This window comes from Camelus ferus, chromosome 6, assembly GCF_009834535.1.
Source record: "Camelus ferus isolate YT-003-E chromosome 6, BCGSAC_Cfer_1.0, whole genome shotgun sequence".
Taxonomy (NCBI): domain Eukaryota; kingdom Metazoa; phylum Chordata; class Mammalia; order Artiodactyla; family Camelidae; genus Camelus; species Camelus ferus.
Genome location: NC_045701.1, coordinates 32,013,673 through 32,032,968, shown reverse-complemented (window position 1 = coordinate 32,032,968; position 19,296 = coordinate 32,013,673). Strand labels below are relative to the sequence as shown.

Genomic DNA, 19,296 nt, shown 5'->3' with positions numbered 1-19,296 from the left:
TACTACATTGTAAGCGCAAATAAAACTTTACATTTTTTCACTATAGTAGTAAAAAGACAGCTCTGTGTGCTTCTTGGAGCTCCTACTGGAACTAGAACCCCACAGCTCCAGCTCCAAGAGAGATGTGTGATGACTCATTCAACAATTTGAGGGCTGACTATGTCCTGAAACAGACCATGAATCAGACACAGCCTCTGCCCTCAAAGGGCTTACAGTCAGGTTAGAGATCAGAACTCTAATACACTTTTTTTTTTTACAGATGAGAAAACTGAGGTCCAGAGAAGTTGGGCTTTGCTCAAGGTCAAGCAGCTAAAGAGCACCAGAGGTGAGACAAGAAGCTATGTGTCTCTACAACTCTCAGCTCAGAACTCTTTCCACCCACCTTTTTGAGCTCCATATCTCAATTTCTATTTGAGACTCTACCTAGCTTTTTTGACCTTGCCTTATTTGTAACCACAGCCACCCTCCTCCCAAACCTGGAGTCTAGGGTTTAGGAAAGAAAACGGTGAGCCCTGAAGATAAAGTTACAGGCTGGGCGTTTTGAACCTTCTAAAAGAAAAGGAAAGGTTACTTTCTACTCTGTGTTAACTCTTCCCGTGCCAGAAAGGCTGAGACCGTTTTTTTTAGGGGAGGGGGGGGAAGGCAGAGTGGTCTCAGGACGGAAGGGGTAGAGTCCCCGCCTCCTGGTGCAGCAGCAGCAAAGATAGATGGGGAGCCACCTGTCAGAGGGCTGTGGGCGGAGGCCAGGGCCCGCGAGGGCCGCGGGACCGAAGGGTGAGCGCACGCTCAGAGCAGACAGCTCGCAGGAGGTGATGGTCTAAGACCCTGGGAGCTGACGGACAGTGGGAGGGACAGGTAGTCCCAGAGGCGAGGCAGAGCTGGGGGAGGTGGAGGATTCTGGAGGTGACAGCAAGGAGAGTACGCAACTGCGAGGGACGTCTGAAGCTTCTTCAGGGACGCCAGGCAGGTTGGAGACACGAAGGGAAGGCAGCGCGGTGGCGCTGCGGTAGGGCCCCGGGACGGGGGTGGGGGGGGTGCCATGTCTCGCGAGCGGCCCCCTCGCACCGACATCCCCCGCAACCTGAGCTTCATCGCCGCGCTGACAGAACGCGCCTACTACCGCAGCCAGAGGCCCAGCCTCGAGGAGGAGCCGGAGGAGGAGCCAGGCGAGGGCGGGACGCGCCTCGGGGCCCGATCCCGCGCTCACGCTCCGAGTCGGGGGCGCCGGGCTCGCTCTGCGCCCGCCGGAGGCGGCGGGACCCGGCCACCCCGCAACCACAGCCCCGACACCCGCAAAAGAGTGCGTTTCGCCGACGCGCTAGGGCTGGAGCTGGCCGCCGTCCGCCGCTTCCGCCCGGGAGAGCTGCCCCGGGTGCCCCGCCACGTGCAGGTCCAGCTGCAGAGGGACGCCCTCCGCCACTTTGCGCCGTGCCAGCCCCGCGCCCGTGGCCTCCAGGTAGGCGGCAGAGGCACGCCCCTTCCCCGGGACTTCCCCCACCTGGCCGCGGCGGGCGTGTCGGAGTGGATTTACCACAGAGCACCCAACTCCACCCCCGACCTGGGCTTGCTCTTACTCATCCCCTTTTGGGGTCCCCATTGGCGAGTGGCTTTAGGCCACTCTCCCAGCTAGGCCCCCTCTGACCGCCGGGACACTAGACAGTCTTGGATTGGTCCGGTGCCTCGCCCTGACCCCGCCCCCTGTTTCTCCCCTCCTCTCGCCCGGGCTTCCTCTTTTCCTCTCCCCTTTTCCCCGCAGGAGGCGCGCGCAGTCCTGGAACCGGCCAGCGAGCCCAGCTTCGCCGCCCGCTTGCAGGCGCAGCGCATCTGCCTGGAACGCGCCGAGGCGGGCCCGCTGGGCGTGGCCGGGAGCGCGCGCGTGCTGGACCTGGCCTACGAGAAGCGCGTGAGCGTGCGCTGGAGCGCCGACGGCTGGCGGAGCCAACGCGAAGCGCCCGCAGCCTACGCGGGCCCAGCCCCGCCTCCGCCGCGCGCCGACCGCTTCGCCTTCCGCCTGCCAGCGCCACCCATTGGCGGCGCCCTGCTTTTCGCCTTGCGCTACCGCGTGACGGGCCACGAGTTCTGGGACAACAACGGCGGCCGTGACTATGCTCTACATGGGCCCGAGCACCCGGGCAGTGGCGGAGCTCCGGAACCCCAGGGCTGGATCCACTTTATCTGAGATACCTGCGGCTGACAGCGGAAAAAACCAAAGGCACCCGGGGGCTGGGGGAGCCCGAAGATTTGGCGGGGAGGAATGGGAGAAACCGAGATTGGCGGGGAGCTGCCCGAGAGTCAAGTGGGGGAGGGCGAGGAGGATGGGAGAAACCAAAGGGGGTATGGGGAGTGGATGGAATCAATGAAAATGGGGGAAATTGGAGTGGATGTGAGTGGAAGGAACTCAAGGTATGAGAGACAAAGGGTGCTGGAAGAGTAGTAAAAAATCAAAAGAATTGGGACGATGGTGACGTTCTCTTCCGTGAACGGGCACTGGGAGAAAGTGAGTGGGTTCGCCAGGCCTAGGGGCAGTCAAAGGTTTGGGACTGAGGAGGTATTTTGTGTGTACAAGGAGCCCACCGCAACTGAAGTCATTTAGATTGCTGGCTCATCCTCTCTTACCAGCCTTTGCCACTGCAGGTCCCCCAGCCCTGCCTTTCCTAGCTTTAACTCAGCCATAATTGCCTTGCTTAAGTTTCAGAACTTGGCCATCGCTCCTCAGTCCCTGGCATTATGACAGGAATCCCTTGTCACCCTTGCCAGCCCCTGACTTAAGTCTCCACTGGCTGGGGAGTGACGGCAGGTAACAGTCAGAGCTCCTTCCTCCAGCCTCCAGGCAGCTCCGGGCATTAAAGTGAAAGCAAAACCAACTCCAGGCCTGTCCTTGTAGCCAAATAATGTGGTGCCCAAGGGGTTGGTACACTCAGGGGCTTCCAGAAAAATGCCAGCCTTACCTTTCTGGGTGCCTTCTAATGACCTCTAAACACTTTATGGACTGTATTTGTCAAGAGACAGGTGAGCCACAGGATTTTTTCTGCCACAGAAGAAAAGAAAGTCACTGACTAGCTGCATAACTTTGGGCAAGTCACTTCACCTCTCTGGGCCCCAATTTCCTCCTTGGGAAACTGGATTTGGGTTAGGTGATCTCTTAGGCCCCTTCCTGCTTTGACGTTTTACCATCTGTAAGGGGCAGTGTGGATAAGAAGCCACATTCTCCAGCCTACAGTTGGAGTGCTGCAGTCTAGAACACACAGCGACCCCAAGCGTCTGGTTGGGACTGAGGATGGGTCCTCCAGGTTTCGACACCCATTCCAGAGCCCAGGAAGCATCCCATAACCAGCCAGCAGCCTCAGGGTATTCCAGGCCCTCTTTCAAACCACAGCACTTTCTGCCCCTTGCTTTTTCCTTTTGCCGCCCCCCACCCCCCAACTTCCAGCCTGGATGCTATGAAACAGCTTTGGGGAGGTGCCTCTCTGTTGGGGGAAGTGATGCTTGGGAGCCCAGAGATGAAAGGAAACGATACTGGGGGCTTTCTTGAGGATAAAGGATCATGGGTATAAGAAATGGAAAACATTTCAAATCAAGAATCAGAGCAACTTGAAAACTGAATGGTACCAGAAGATGGCAGTCAGTTCCATACTCTGAGCAAGTGAAATGGGAAAGCTGGACTTTTCTACCCATTCACTCATGCCTTGTGTTTCTCCTCTGCTGGTTGCTTTTCCTTTTCTCTCACCCTCTGCCTAAACTTTGCTTTCCTCTCTCCTTGTCCCCCTCTCATTGCTTTCATTTTTCTTTTAGCTTACAGGCCATTTACCTTCATTTTCTCTATTTCCATCCACCTCCCCCTTCATCCTTGTTGATCTCTGCTATTCCTTCTCCCTCCAGAAGGGGTGGAGACCCTACTTCCTTTTCTCCAAGACCATGGTTGATCCACCTTCCTCCCTCAGACTCCTTTTTGACAGTCTTCTAGAAGGGAGAAGAGGGAAAAGCAGTTCCGGATGCTGCAGATGAACAAGGAGCTCCCAGGTAAGCAGCTCCCCACAGCTTTTTCTCTGTTACTGACTTCTCAAAAATTTCTGGATTCCCCTTTTATCACTAAGTGAGAGACAGTGCATGCACATGTGCCCACACGTGCGTTCAGAGTAGAGTGTGGAGCTTGTGACCATGCCCCTCCTCTCCGAAGCCTTAATTCTTTGAAGAAGGATGGGTAAAAGAGAGAAACCTGGAGTCACTCCTCAAACAAGTGCCCACTTAAACATCATTCTTATCTGGTGAAGAAAACAATCTCATGCGTCTTGTGGATCACCTTCAGGTCAAAGTTCTAGCAGAGTGAAGAGAGAAAATGTACTGGAAGCCACCAACCAATGCACTTTTTAGTTATCATTGAGGAGCCCAACGGAGAATAATGGAGCGGGAGACTGGGTTAAGGCTCTGTGTAATAATCTCTTGCTTGATGTGTATGCGTTACTGTTATGCTGTGTTAGCAGTCCTAAGCGCTCACGTTTACATATCCACCAAAATCTGGTGTCTTGCATGCATTATAATCCTCAAAACCACCCAGAGTTGAGTAATATTATTCCTGTCTTAGAGAGAAAACAGTTCAGAAAAGCTCAGTAATTTGTTCAAGATCACACAGCTAGTAAATGGCAGAGCTAGGACTGTGAACGCAGAAGCTGGAGCCTCTGTGCATAACCATGATGTTATATTTTCCTTTAAAAACAAAATCAAAACTTTGCCATTAAACAACAACCCTTGCCACATATCTCTAATTAGGAAAAGACTACAGTTTCTTTTCTTTCTTTCTTTTTTTTTTTAATGGCGTACTGGAGAATGAACCCAGGACCTCATGCATGCTAAGCAGACACTCTACCACTGATTTATACCCTCCCCTACAGTTTCTAATTGTGCTCTGTCTTTCCATCTTCCCAGTCTCCCAAACTGGCTTGGAGAAGGCAAAGCACTGAGGGTCCCAGGCTTCATCTGCTCCTTCCAGGAGCTTGCTGCTGTGTCCTGTGCTAGTGTCCCAGCTCTGCACGATCAGTGAGGAACAGCTGCACCTGCCTGCTGGAGAACTGGGGAACCCATCTGGACTCCAGCCTTTCTGTACACTGGGATTCTCTCCTGGCGCTAGCCAGTCCTCCACACCTGTTGGTCTGCTATGCCTCTTCCCACTACCCCCACGAACATTGAACAGGCCAATTCCCTAAAGTTTTCACTAAGAGGGTCCCCAACTAGGACAATTGCTGGATGGTCTGTGCTTGGGCCCTCTCTGGGAGCCCTAGTGTCACTAAGCAGGTAAATGCAAACAGGTTGGAGGCAGGCAACCAAGGAGAATTCATTGTTCCTGAGCTGCTTCTCTAAGAAGTACCACGGCTCACCCATGCCCCCATTCTCAGCTTTATAAAGCCAATACCTGAGTCTCCTGGTTCTATCTATACAGAGCTGCCCCAGGGCCTGGAGGTGAGCTGATAGCCTCATCTGACATGGGAAACACTAGGAGTTTGGCAGAATGTTTAGAGATGTGTCATGTGTCAGGCACTGTGGTAGGGACTTTCCTGTAAAGAGTATTGACTGCCTGAACAGGAGCAATTTAGGGTATAACGTGTCAGCAGAAGACTGAGAAGTACCATCAGAGAAACCATCACCATGGTCTGGGGCTTGGGTTCCAGAAACACTGCAGAGAGAACCAGCCCTCAAATGTCTTCCAATACATTCCTCGTGTTCCTTTGTTTTCCTTTATGAATGTAGCTCATCATTTCTCTTCATAATAAGCTCTAACTCATCTTTCCAGTCTAACTCCCACACTCCCTTGCTTCTAACTCCTGTGTTTCTGTGGAGCTCCTCTGGATCCTTGCAATTAGCAGGTCATAGAATCAAGAGACCTGAAAAGGCTTGTCTTTAGAGATCATCCTGTCCAGACTCCTCCACAGATGAGGACACAGGTCCAGAGATGAGAAATGACTCCAGCAAGTTCAGATAATTTGTTAGTGCATCTCGAGATGGGGCTTAAACCCAGGCCCCCTGATCACATCCCAGTCCAGGCCACACACATGGAGCAGGAGATTATTACACAGGCCTCTCTCCACGTAGTCAGACCCACGATTTTTCATGGCAGGGGGTTACATCAGGCATGTTTCATTTTCTGCTTCTAGTTTCCATTCCCTTCCCCGCCCAGGTGGAAAGAGAAACAGAAGGGACTGCTATGTCCCCAGCCTTGGCACTTCTTTCGATGAGATTGCCGAAGAACAGTGAAGTTGCTAAAAAGACTGAATAATCTACCCATGGAATAGCTAACCTAGCAAGGAAATGAAAGTTTGCTATGTGAATCCCCCAGAACCACTTCTCATCAGGCCCTCCCAGAGCCTCCCCACCCCCCTCACAGTGCAGCCCTGTTCACCGGGCCCCAAACCCACTGGCATGGTGCCTCACTTCAGCTTCTTCACACAGCTGCCCTCCCTTCTGGATAAAAGACCTCATATTTTAAATAAAATTGAAATATGAAAAGAAAGCATATCATAAGATATTGAGAAGTATTGTTGGTTTGGGGCTGAGGGTGGAAGAGACCCAGAGGCAAGATTCCTTCCTCCCCCTCACCCCCTCCCATTTCTTGGTCATCTAATTTCCCTTTTTTTTTTTTCAATCTTTTTTTTTCTCTCTTTTTTTTTTTCTTTTGGTCATCTAATTTCTTAAAAATCCTGTTCCCTGTCTGTGAGAGTCCTCTGGGTATGCAAAAGTTGGATGGGAAGGAGATATGGAGGAGTTGGGCAGCACTGAAATAAGACACCCCTAGAGTATTGCACCCCCATTTTGGGTAGTGGTAAGGAAAGTTACCAGAGCCCAGCGCTTACATCCCCAGCACTGAGCATCAGCTGCTGGTGCAGTTAAAGGGAACAGCTCAGGTAAAAGCCCCCTGTTCCCCCTTCCATGGGGTGCTCTTCTTAAGTGGGCCAGCTAAATTACATTCTGTTCCTTAGGCACTAGAGGGAAGAGCCAAGCCCTTTTCCCTGTCAATGGCAACCCTAAAACAAAGGATGAGAAATAACAATGGACAGAAAAAGCAAGGACCTCTGTCTAAATCCAGAATGGAGCAACAGAAATAGATACTAAAGGGAAGCATCCTTGAAAAAGATCCAATTCTATCAGTATTGACTCCCACACCACCTGAAAGATGAGAGTCCAATTACCTGCAAAGTAATGCAACAACGTTCCTTATAGGTAAGCCCTAGCCCAAGAATAATCAGATGCCTCATCATTACATCATAATGGCCAAGTTGTGATGTCACTGCAGAGCACCCAGTCTTTAGTATGCATTCTAATTGAAACCAGACATGCTGAAGGGTAGAGTCAGCATGAGGAGCAGATATCCAAGGAGAGGTAAGTGAGGGTTCTCCAGGGGTTCCCTCCATGGCTGATTGCCTGGGGTTGCTCGGCGGCCCTAGTCTTTCTGGACTTCTCTACATCTTTGGTGGTGGGTTGGTCTGAATATTCCGCATACTCCATCACAGCTTTTGCTATCCCAAACCCTCAATACTTGCAGTTCTGATTGGTCAGCACTCACCTCTGATGTTTCTTATGATGAAGCACAGAACACTGGAGCAGGGTTTCCCTAAATGGGGTGGAAACTCACCATATCCATTTGGTTAGTCCTAGGAATAGATCTAAGGTTTTGGTTGCCTGAAGCATACAACTTTAGGAGCCCTTTTCAAGAGATGTAAATACACAAGGCACCAAAGGGAATATATTTTAGGATGAGAAAAGATAATGTACAGTTTTAAAAAAGCTGACAAATAACCACGGTATCACAAAATCAAGAAAAATAACAAGTTTTTAAAATTACCTACCTGGCAAACCTATATATTTTTTCCTACTATTTTGTTTTTTGGTTGCATGTGCTTTGATTTTGATAGTCTTTTCATATGATGACTATATATAATTTTTCCATAAAGAATATAGAGAGGTAAATCAGTCTTCTACATGATTACTTTTTTAAAAAATTACTGATAATTTAGAAAAATGTTATCTTCACACCTTATAAGTAATAATGTCACTTTTTTTTTTTTTTTTGGATTTTTGTCAAACTTGGAAAAACACTACCAAGTTTCTTTAGTATATATGGTGTAAGATCTTGGAGCCATTTTCAAATTTACAATAATGAATGTCATAAGCTCTGAATCGTTGACATTAGGAGTATTCCTGGAAACTGTATGTATTAGTTTGTTAAAGCTGCCATAACAAAATACTATAGACTGGGTGGCTTACACAGTAGAAATTCTCTCACAGTTTTGAGGCTAAAAGCCTGAGATCCAGGTGTTGGTGTCTGCAGGGCTGACTGCATTCTGAGGTTCCTCTCTCTCGGCTTGTAGATAGCCATTTTCTTCCTGAGTCTTTCGTACGTGCATGTCTGCATCCAGATTTCCTCCTATAAGGACAGCAGTCATATTGGATTAGGACTCATCCTAAAGACTTCACTTTAATTACCTCTGTATAGATCTTATCTCCAAACATGGTTACATTCTGAGATACTGGGAGTTTAAGACTCTAACATGAATTTTAGGGGTAGACGGTTCAGCCCATAACACTATATTTACTATTTAACTATTCACAGAAGTAACTGCAAACCACAGATGTATACCTTCTAAACCCAAACTAAATGTATCCCAACTCAGCTTCCTTAGTCAATCCCCAAATGCCCATGGCCCCTCCACTGCCACCTGACAAAAGGAAAAGTGTGATGGAGGGGAAGTCAGAAGGAAAGGGACATCAGTCTTAACCAATTGCAGTTTAATTTTTTTTTTTCAAATTCTACAAACACCTAAGACCATTATTAACACATTGCTGGAATTCATCCAGTGCTTTGGAAGAGGTCTGTGCAAGGGAAGGCCCTTAACTTCCCCTATCTTCCTTAGCTATAGGGTAAATGTGTCTCTGGTCAGCTCTGCTAATATCACTGAGTAAGGGAAAAGGAGAGGGAGATTTCATCAAAGATTGAGGATGATATGGTTAAGTCCCTATTCTTTAGCACTAATGCCTGGAAGAGCTGGGAGGATTACTGTCTTGTTAAAGGTGAGAACTTTCCCTATCTGATGTCATCTGGGACCTCTTCTCTTCCACTCCCCCACCCCAGTCCATTCCAACCTCTAAAGTGTAAGGGTGAAGCCCCCATAAAAGAGGGAAGCTTCAGCCTGCTCTCCAAAACTGGGCAGAGGAGTTTCTTCTCTTTCCCTGAATTCTTCCTCTCCTAAATCTGTCTTCAATTCTGTACCCTACTCCTGATTTGGGAGTGAGTATCCTTCTGAGACAAGAAAGGTGGCTGAGTTGTCTACGTTTCATAATTATAAGCCCATGATCAATGATGCCCAGAGTGACTGACTGAACCCTCCAGGGGCAGTCACTAAATTCTTATAGGCCTGCCTGGCTTTCCAGCCAAATAAGCATGAGTTCTTCCTGGTCAATCAAGTCTCATTGTTTGGATTGTAAACCTCCACTGAGTGCTCGCTGGGACATCACATTTACTTAAAAACAACAACAGTAACAACAAAAAACTCCACTGACAATTGAGGACTGCTGCTGCCTAAAATGTTTCATTTTTCCCTTCCTTTGTTACACAGAAACAATTGGGTTATTGTAATAAGTCATGCTTTAGGAGAAGGTCTGAATATGCCACCAGCCCTAGCTTAAACCCTGAGGGATCAAAAGTTTTTAACTCTAAAGCTGAGAATATTGTCTTTTTGGTGCTTACTCCTGTGATGTTTTTACAAGATACTAGTTTGAAGGACATGGGGCTGGCTCTTAGGAGTTGGGATCGTTGCTACTAAATGAACTGAGGGAGAAAGGGGAGGAAAGGGCAAAAGCAGGGCCAGCAACAGAAAATAGGGCTCCAAACTGAAGTAGAGATACATTTCTGATGCTTGGCAACCCTTAAAGAGCTCTAGACCTTAAGAGTGCAGTGATGAAGAATCAGAAGTAGCAGTTATGGTCGTTGACTTTTGGGGAGTACCTCGGGAGGGGTGAGGTCTGCGGAATACAGGGCAAAACCTGTATTTTGAAATTGTTTTTATAAGTTATTGTAGCTATATAAGCTACTGTGACCTAAGTAAACAAGAGGAGACCAGCATGAGAACAAAAGAGTCACTTCACAAAGTATTGTTCCCAAGTTTTAGTCAGAAGACAGAATCCTAACTATACAAACTGTTGGCCTAGCATTTCAGTGTGTGAAATGCTGTTTTGGTGGAAAGCCCATTTTATTGTAATTCGTTTCTTGACAGCAAAAACCAAGGTCCCCAAATATGAGGCACAGGTCCAGGTCCTCTTTAACTAGGGCAGAGAGGGCAGCCTGGGGGTCTGGTAAGTCCTAACAAGGTGACCCGTCCAGCACTTCGTCTTTGGGAACACCTGTCTGGTGACAACTGGCCCCAGGAAGCGGCCTAAGGTGTCGGGCCGCTAGGAGCCTCCTCTTTTCAGGTGGCAAAACTTGTAATTCATCCCAAGAACAAGTTCCTAGTCGCTCTAGGTGCTTCATTTACAGTGACGCTGCGGATGGCCGTTGGGCCCTCGTAAGGAAACGCACGTCTCCTGTGTGAGGAGGGCAAAGGGATACTGAAAAAGTCTTCCTTCCGGAGGAAACAAATGGGGAGTAGTTGTAGGTGGTCTGGATAGTTCAGCAAACTGCTGTGAATTCCTTGGGGAATTCCAGGAGGAACAGGACCCAGTGGACTCCGAAGATCCGGCGACCACTAGGCGAGGGTGAGGGGAGGTACTATTCACGGCACCCTGGCCCTGGGGGACATCTTCCCCGCCCCATGCATCCAATAGCCACCCTGGCTGAGGCCCACGCAGCCAATAGCTGACGTCAACCGAGTCCCACCCAGCCAATGGCCGGCCCAGTCCGTTCCACTGAGGCCCGCCTGCCCACGTCTACCAATCAGAACTCGGGCCAACTTGGCACCGCCCCCGGAGCCCGCCCCACCCATCCGCCCCGCCTCCAACTCGCTGGAGGAGGGCTGGGCTAGACGCGCGCCCTCTCGGGGGCGGGGGGTGGGGGACAGTCCCGGTCCCGGCCCTCCGCGCGGGTGGGCTCGGAGCAGGCCGCACCGGGCAGCAACCCCACTCCCACCCCGGAGGCCCCCTGCCCTTTCTCCCCCTTTCCCCCTGGCCCATGGTGCGAGGCTGGGAGCCGCCGCCCGGGCCGGACCGCGGTGAGTGATCCCCAGCCCCTTCGACTTCCCCTCCCAGACCCTGTACGATCTCCGACCTCCGGAGCCCCATCCCCGCTCTAGGGGGAGGAGAATTCTAGGTTCGAAGTCGCCCGGTTCTCTCTCCTTTCTCCTGCGGACTTTTTGGTTCCCTGTTGTAACTGGGGGAGGGTGAGTGGGTGTGTAGGGAGGAGGGGAAGGCTGGGTTGGGACGCCCTTGGCGAGAGAATTGAGATTCGCCCACTCGCTGGGGTTCATCCCCCCAAGTGTAGCAACTTTTTGTTCTCTGACCCAGTTTGGAGCCTTCTAGACTGCCTGTGAAATGGAGGATAGGAGAAACGTTTCCTTCCCAGGCCTCCCCTCCTCCCCTCCGTGACTACCTCTGCGACCTCAACACACGTACAGAAACCTGGCCTTATTCCTAGGGAGCAGTGGCTTTTGGGAATAAAGGGTTTAAGGGAAACTGCCCCTGCTCACCCCTACCCAGCCATACTCAGAAAACCAACCAGGAAAGTGAGAACCGGAGTCCTCAGAGGTTCCTGGTGTTGCGTCCTAATCTGAGACTTCTAAACTGAAAGAAGACTCAAGCTGAGACCTGTTTGGTAATGTGGGTCCAGATGAGATCTTTTACCATATGAACCCCCTTCTCACCATACATTTGAAGCGCGTTTTATGATTAGGATAGGTAGGTGGCAGTAACTGAAAACAAAAAAGCCAGTTAAAGTTGGGGATTTTTTAAATGATGCATACATATCTTAATCATTGTCATTAAAAGTGTATTAATTTCACCAGTCTCTTGGGTTAGTGTCCAGGCGTTTTCTTTGTGTAAGTCTGCTGATTGGTGTTCCCAATTGTTTTTCTAGTATAAACTACATAAGCGAATTCCAAATCTGGCTGCACCTGAGAACCTTTTGAAACTACTTATTCCCGGGCCCCAGTCCAGGCTTATTAAGTCAGAATGAGGAGGTGGGTGCCCAGGTTTAAGTTTCCCAGGTAATTCTTATGTGCAGTCTGAGACAGGAGCCACTACCTCTCATCATCTATGATTTCCAGGTTTGGTTTCTTTAAAGTGTAGTGAGAATTTAAACACTTTTGAAGGAACCTGAATGCAGGTTGAGATTTTTAAGTCCCCTGCCCCTGCAGTCTTTTACAGTTGTCTGGCCCACTCCCAACTTGACAACATTTTTTTTAAGGTACACTCCTTTGTATTATGTCTTTCCAAAGCATTTGACTTTGTCTTCATGAGAACCATTCTTAATGCACTAATTTTTCATAGGTTTATGTTGATGTTTAATTATTATATAAATACAGAAAAACAATGGGCACAAGCAGCTTTGGAATCACACACCACTAGCCTAAGCACACAGAGCAGCTGAAGAAGCGGATGATTTTGGCACAGTAGAGAGTAGCTTACCAGTCTCTAGTATCCAGTGCACTATGGGTATTGATCCTGTAATCAAGTAGGAGTCATTTAAGCCAGACTCCTGGTCCAGTTAAATACCCCTCCGTTCTACTCTCTCCAGCTAGTATCACCAATACCTAGTCCCTTCTAGACTAATTCAAATTCTCTTGAATCTTCCATCCACTCTTTCCATTCATTCATAATAAGCTGTTTGTTCCTCCTTAAGCAGTTGCCACCATTGCCTTTATTAAGATGACACAGGGCAGAGTTTCTTAACCTGGGCTTCTGGGCAAGCAGTGAACCCCTGGAGTATATATGTAAGTGTGAGTGTTTTTTGAAGAGGGGGATAGTCGTAACTTCCTAAGAGTTTATAACTTCTGATTTTCAAAGATGTTCAAGATCCAAAAAGTTAAGAAGCACGTGAGTTGAATATCACTAAAAGTCCTGTAAGGCCCTGAAAACTATCACCAAAACACATTTCATTCAGAAACATACAGGTCTCTAAACAAAACACTTAGGGAATTTAGCAGGATCATATCTGCTCTCTCCCTTCATGTGTCTCCTGCTTTAACCATAAGCCTAGACTCAAGTACCTTAGACTTCTTTTCCCTAGGATTGTGTGAACACCTACACTGGAAGTTTAAGGCAGCCCATTCTTTTCTGCCATCTGTCCAGGGGTATGGAAAGCCAAAGAGAAATAAGGGTGTTATCCTGACACTGTATTTTTTATTAATGACTTTAAGTAGCAGTGGGGACATATCTGGCATATTTAATAAGGATATAAATTTAGTAATAATTCAGAATTTATAATACCACCAACCACCTCTGCCTGGAGGAGTCTTTATGTCTCCAGCATTGAATCTCTTCTCTTTCTACTTTCTCCAAATGAAAGTACAAGAACTCAAGACACTGTAGTCTTGTTTTTGATTACTGTAGGTTCTCCTCTCCTTCTTAAAATTCTCATGGGCCACTCCCTGGTTATAGTTTCTTCTTATTGCAAAGCCAGATTCTTCCAGGGAGGTACCAGCTCTACAGCTGTTCCCTGATTTAAGCCACCATTCTGTACCAGGAAGTCTACCACAACGTATGTTTTGTGTAATTGGAAAGCTGTGGATGTATGTAGTATACCAAATATGATTATTTGCATTACCACATGTTATAGCTGAACTACCAAGCTGCTGTCGTGAAAATCTGAAGGATAGCAAACCATAAATAAAAGCAAAATGCTTCCTTGTAGGCTTAGAGCTGTGCCTGCCTTATTTCCCATCTGGCAGCCTTCATCCCCACACTGGACTGCTTTATTCTTTATGCTACCTTTTCCTTGTATCTAAAGCATTACTGTGGCCTTAAAGAACAGGACACAAATAAGGTTAAGTGGACGTCAAGTGATGGATCATAAAATATTCTCCAGCTTAGATTCAGTGGTGTTCCCAGTGGGCCACAATTTCTAAATGGTGTTTTAGTACCTGGCCATGCAAGCAATTCCTCACAGCCACTCAGCTGTGTCTGGGATGACCCTGGAGGGTAAAGGTAGAGCTACCACACTGGTGATTCACCTAGCAGTCAAAAAGGATTTATATCCAAACTATGGATTCAATTCTAAAGCAGTGGTTTTGATACCTTTTTAAAGCTGCCAAATCCTTTCTGGAGTTACATCCAACTCCCCAAATATAAAATGTACAAAATCAGAGATAACCCTGGTTTCCTTCACTGCTCATTAGAATTAGGACTTTGCGGTAACAGATTGAAACAGTGATTTTAAAGGATTTAGTCTTTGCTTCACTTCCTGTTATTTAGGAGTATTACCTTTTATCAGAATCACCCCATGAGGCTTAAGCAATGATAAAAGCTGTTATTTACTGAGCCTTTACTTTGGTCTAGGCGTACTGTCAGGTGCATTTATTCATTTAGTCATAAACTTGCCAGGTAGATGCCGTTATGATCTCCTTTTATTCTGATAGGAAACTAAGGCTTAGAGAGTACTCTAGGGAGTGGTGGAGCTGTGATTCATCTCAAATCTGCCTCCCCCCAGACCTCCACCTCTTAACAGCTTCCGGCCCTGCTGCACATGACCCTAGCACACAGTAGGTGCTCTGTAAAAATATGTAACTTTACATAACATTCGGCATTGTCTCCATTTTTTACACATGAAGAAACTGAGGCTCCTATAAGTTCAGGAACTTTAGCCCAAGATCACATGGCTTGTAGCAGAACTGGGATTCAAACTGCAGGTTGGCCTTAATCATATTATTACTCACATACCATGCTGCCTCCGTTTACCTGCTTAAGGTTCACTTCAAGCTGTGCTGCCTTCAGGATCCACATGGCCTTCAGTTTAAGATTTGCTTGTTAAAAGGGAATGGCAACACATATTAGAATGCTTCTGAATTTTTTTAAATGTATTTTATTGAAAAAAAATCTATTTATTGAACTATAGTCAGTTTACAATGTTGTGTCAGTTTCTGGTGTACAGCACAATACTTCAGTCATATAGGAACATACGTATATTCGTTTTCATATTTTTAACCATAAGTTACTACAAGATATTGAATATAGTTCCCTGTGCTGTACAGTATAAACTTGTTGTTTGAATTTTTCTGATCATCATATAAAATCCCTGATATTACACTGTTCTATCTGTAACTTTTTGGACTTGAGATTTTTCACAATTCATCACGTAGCATTTTCATGGGGAAAGAGGTGTTGGGTTCAATCCCTAGTACCTTCATTAACAAAAGCAAAAGAACAAGCATTTACATAGGAATCCTGTCCCATCCTAAACATATCAGAAGTAGTATTTATAAACTCAGATGGGATTCCTCTAAGAGTAAAGGGTGACAGATGTGTTAAAGTCACTAATGCCTACACAGGTTGCTGAGTTAAAATTTGGTCAATAGCATTATTCTGGGAAATAACTTGAGCAGGTGTTCCAGGATTGAAGCAGTCAGAGGCTTTCCCTGCAGTCCCCGTACCCATCACAACCCTGGGAGCTGTGGCGCCGCTGGGCAGCATGTGGGACCTGGTTTTAATTTATTATAAACCTCCCACCTGGTCCTGAGAAGAAAGCTGGACTGAAGAGATAAGAGCTGCAAGCCTTCCGCCCTATGTGGAGGGGGCTGTTAAGGTCTGAGGGAGCCCTCTAGGCTCCCTGGAAGGAAGAGGCAGAGCAGTTGGAGAGACAAAGGCTGGGGGGAGGGGAATAACCTTTGTTCCGAGGATGACTTGGGGGAGGATACATTCCCCTCTCTCTACCCTCACCGGACCTGAACCCCGGGGGAGTAAGCCCCATTTATCCCAGATAGCTGACCTATCTCATCCTGAGAGAAAAAAGTGAAGCTATCAGGTTCCTGCTAGGGCTTAAAGGTACCATCAGTCTCCTCCCCACAACACTCCCACTACCCAGAAGGGAAAGAAAATGGGGCTGGGGGCTGGGCAGAGCAACAGTGCTGCCCTCCCTTCTAGATTTTCACACGTTGTATTCCCAGCCTCTCCACATTTTAGAGATAACTCTAGAGATAAACTGTCAGGAGCTAAAGCATTCTGATATTAGACCTCGTCCTGTTTTCATGGTGAGTATTCATTTTGTGACAGGTATTCCATGAACTTAAAGGGTGAAGTGAATTTGAATTGGAAAGATAAAGGCTATAAGGATGTTTTCCTTCTTAACCTCTAAAGACAGATTTTCTTCTTGGTGACAACACTATCTATAACTTGGGACAATTTAACTTATGTGAACTTTGGTTTTTTCATATGTATAATGGGAATTATAGCAGGCTCTGATGATTCATAAAGTTATGAAAATTAAATGACTTGTTAAGCCCTTTAGGAAGCAGTTTAGCACAGGACAGATAGAAAGCTGATTGCTTTGGAGTCCAACATTTTGTTTGGTAGAAATTGACCAATGGGCTGAAGGAGCCCCAGTGATTGAGCTGTTTCTCTTCTTATTACAGCTATCTCTGAAGCGCACAAATCAGAAGGCACCATGCCTCCTAATAAAGAGGCCAGCAGTCTTAATAGCTCCCCTGCGGGGCTCATCTGCCTCCCTCCAATCTCCGAGGAGCTACAGCTTGTGTGGACCCAAGCAGCCCAGACCAGTGAGCTGGATGGCAATGAACACTTGCTGCAAACCTTCAGCTACTTCCCCTATCCCAGTTTAGCGGACATTGCCCTTCTCTGCCTACGCTATGGGCTGCAGATGGAGAAAGTCAAGACTTGGTTCATGGCCCAGCGCCTCCGCTGTGGCATAAGCTGGTCATCTGAAGAAATAGAAGAGACTCGAGCCCGAGTGATCTACCATCGGGACCAGCTCCATTTCAAATCTCTTCTCTCTTTTACTCACCATGCAGGACGGCCCCCAGAGGAGGTGACTCCTCCAATGCCACCTCCAGAACAAGTTGGTCTGGGAATAGTGCCCCTGAATCTTAGCGAGCCCACCCAGATGAAAGGACTGAAGGTAGAGCCTGAGGAGTCCTCAGAGCCACTGAGTCACCAGAAAGCGAAGGAGCCCCTGACAGCACCTGGCAGTGGTGCATTCCCCCACCAGTCACGACTTTGGCAGGATCTTCAAAGCAGTGGCCTCTCTAAGGAGCAGGCAGGCAGGGGTCCCAACCAGTCACATGGCCTAGGTACTGCTTCCTGGAACCACTCCACAGCTGTCCACCAGCCCCGTGCTCGGGATAAGCCCCCACCAATCTCATCACTTGCCAGTAGTTGTAAGAAGGAGTCAGCATCTAATGTGACTCCTCCTTCCTCTACCTCTTCTTCCTCTTTCCAGGTACTGGCTAATGGAGCTACTGCCACCTCTAAACCCCCACAGCCACTGTCACCCAATGAACAGGCGCTACCCCCACATCTGGAGCCAGCCTGGCCCCAGGGGCTAAGGCATAACTCAGCACCAAGTAGGGTTGGTCCTGCAGAGTACCTTTCCCCAGATATGCAACGCCAGCGAAAGACCAAGCGCAAAACCAAAGAGCAGCTGGCTATCCTCAAATCGTTTTTTTTACAGTGCCAATGGGCACGGCGTGAGGATTACCATAAATTAGAGCAGATCACTGGTTTACCACGGCCTGAGATCATCCAGTGGTTTGGTGACACACGCTATGCCCTGAAGCATGGGCAACTAAAATGGTTTCGGGACAACGCAGTACCTGGTGCCCCTAGTTTCCAGGATCCAGCAATTCCCACACCACCACCTTCAACCCGCTCCTTGAATGAATGGGCTGAGACACCGCCTCTGCCGATCCCCCCACCCCCACCGGATATACGACCCTTGGAGAGGTACTGGGCAACCCACCAACGGCTACGGGAAAGTGACATCCCTCAACTGAGTCGAGCATCAAGGCTTAGCACCCAGCAGGTACTGGATTGGTTTGACTCTCGATTACCTGAGCCAGCTGAAGTGGTGGTCTGTCTAGATGAAGAGGAGGAAGAGGAGGAGGAAGAACTGCCAGAAGATGATGAGGATGAAGAAGAGGAGGAGGAAGAAGATGACTATGATGATGATGATGTGATCATACAGGACTGAGTGGGAGGCTGGTGGAGGGGAGATCTGTTACTAAAACATGAACCAATTAAGTGTTTAAACAAAGAAACCACATTTTTTAAATTACTTTGTGGCAAAGACCTGAAAAGCTTTGTGTTCTTGAGGGTAGGGGATGGGGGATATAGTGAGGGTGAACCAGGGCCAATGACTGTGGAGTACGAAGTGAGGTGGGGATTGGATGGGCAGAAACCTCTAGCCTCAGTGAAGAGTGCTCCGGGTCTGGTCCAAACTATGGGGCTGGGAAAAGGTTGTTGCTCTCCTCATATCTGCTGTTCCTTTCCCTTAGTGTACTACAGAGAGGCCAGACCTGGGCCTACATCTGTAAGAGGGCAGAAAACGAGTAAAGAATTTTGATTCACTGATAATTCCAGCACATGCCCCCATGCCACCATTTCCCCTGGAATATAAGGCTGCCTTGCACCCCTTGTTTTCTGAGCACAAGTCCATGCATAATGCAGCTAAGAATCTCAATATGTCCCAGTCAATCACAGATATTGCCTCTTCCTCATACCAACCTGACTTTCTATATTTTTCTGCTTTATGGAGTCACACAGGTAGCAGAATGTTTTCATTTCTGATACTGGGACCACTATGCCTTGTACCTTTTTATCTCTTTCCAAAATCCTCATTTTGTTCACTATTTGTCTCAGGGTAAAATCTTCCCCCCAGAGCTTGTGAAAAAGTCTAATAATTGGGTGGAGAATAATTTAGGCTGGATATTTATTGAAGGTGGGAATTAAGGGAGATGTCCTTTTTCTTCAAAAAAAAAAAAAAAAGTAGAATTAGATGACAGAGGGATAAAGGTGAGGGAATGGTTTCTACTGTTCAGAAGGAAGGTGCAGGTAGGTTCTAGGTTTGGTTTTACAAACCTGACACTCCCTCCTGCCGAGCATGACAGAGGTTGATTTTTTATCTTTTTGCTGTTTAATTTGTGTCCGGAAAAGGACTTTTCCCTCTCTTTATAGGATCTGTCTTGGGGACAGAGGGACCATGGTCTTTAACTGAATTAATTATTGATGTTGTAGAATGGTTTTCACCAGCTGGGGTCAGATATAAAGATATCAATCGGTTCACCCATCTAGAAATAAGAGTGGAAGCCCCAAATTGCTAGAATAATAATAAAAAGGCCAAAAATAAAACTGTTTCTTTCTCCTACACTTTGCTAC

General features: G+C 47.7%; 3 protein-coding genes across 10 annotated transcripts in view; 2 read left to right on the top strand and 1 right to left on the bottom strand.

The window, feature by feature from the left end:
• Positions 1 to 370: 370 nt before the first annotated feature.
• Positions 371 to 6,507, top strand: PPP1R3E (protein phosphatase 1 regulatory subunit 3E). Of its 5 annotated transcripts, none has more exons than XM_032481720.1 (4): positions 371 to 1,456; positions 1,757 to 2,212; positions 3,883 to 4,020; positions 4,924 to 6,507. In XM_032481720.1, exons 1-2 carry the CDS (start codon positions 1,040 to 1,042, stop codon positions 2,177 to 2,179), a joined length of 840 nt encoding a protein of 279 aa, XP_032337611.1. In that variant the 5' UTR covers positions 371 to 1,039; the 3' UTR covers positions 2,180 to 2,212; positions 3,883 to 4,020; positions 4,924 to 6,507. The 5 variants fall into 5 exon arrangements, with proteins under 5 accessions (XP_032337611.1, XP_032337609.1, XP_032337610.1 ...); XM_032481718.1 differs by having other exon boundaries at positions 3,214 to 4,020; XM_032481719.1 differs by having other exon boundaries at positions 378 to 1,456; positions 3,880 to 4,020.
• Positions 6,508 to 7,966: 1,459 nt separating this feature from the next.
• Positions 7,967 to 19,296, bottom strand: part of RNF212B (ring finger protein 212B) — a 56,726-nt gene continuing 45,396 nt past the window's right edge. The window contains exons 14-15 of one of the 4 annotated variants that reach the window (XR_004320558.1): positions 14,869 to 14,933; positions 8,300 to 8,413 (exon numbers count right to left, since the gene is read on the bottom strand). Coding sequence is in view for 3 of the 4 variants with exons in the window: in XM_032481711.1 (XP_032337602.1) it covers positions 8,234 to 8,413 (180 nt within the window). In the remaining variant the exon portion in view is untranslated. Of the gene's footprint in view, positions 8,414 to 14,868; positions 14,934 to 19,296 lie in introns of all 4 variants that reach the window. The other 3 variants (XM_032481711.1, XM_032481709.1, XM_032481710.1) reach the window with 3 other exon arrangements.
• Positions 10,973 to 19,269, top strand: HOMEZ (homeobox and leucine zipper encoding). Its single transcript, XM_006175855.3, has 2 exons — positions 10,973 to 11,189; positions 16,539 to 19,269. The coding sequence occupies exons 1-2, from the start codon at positions 11,150 to 11,152 to the stop codon at positions 18,110 to 18,112; spliced, it is 1,614 nt and encodes a 537-aa protein (XP_006175917.2). The 5' UTR covers positions 10,973 to 11,149; the 3' UTR covers positions 18,113 to 19,269.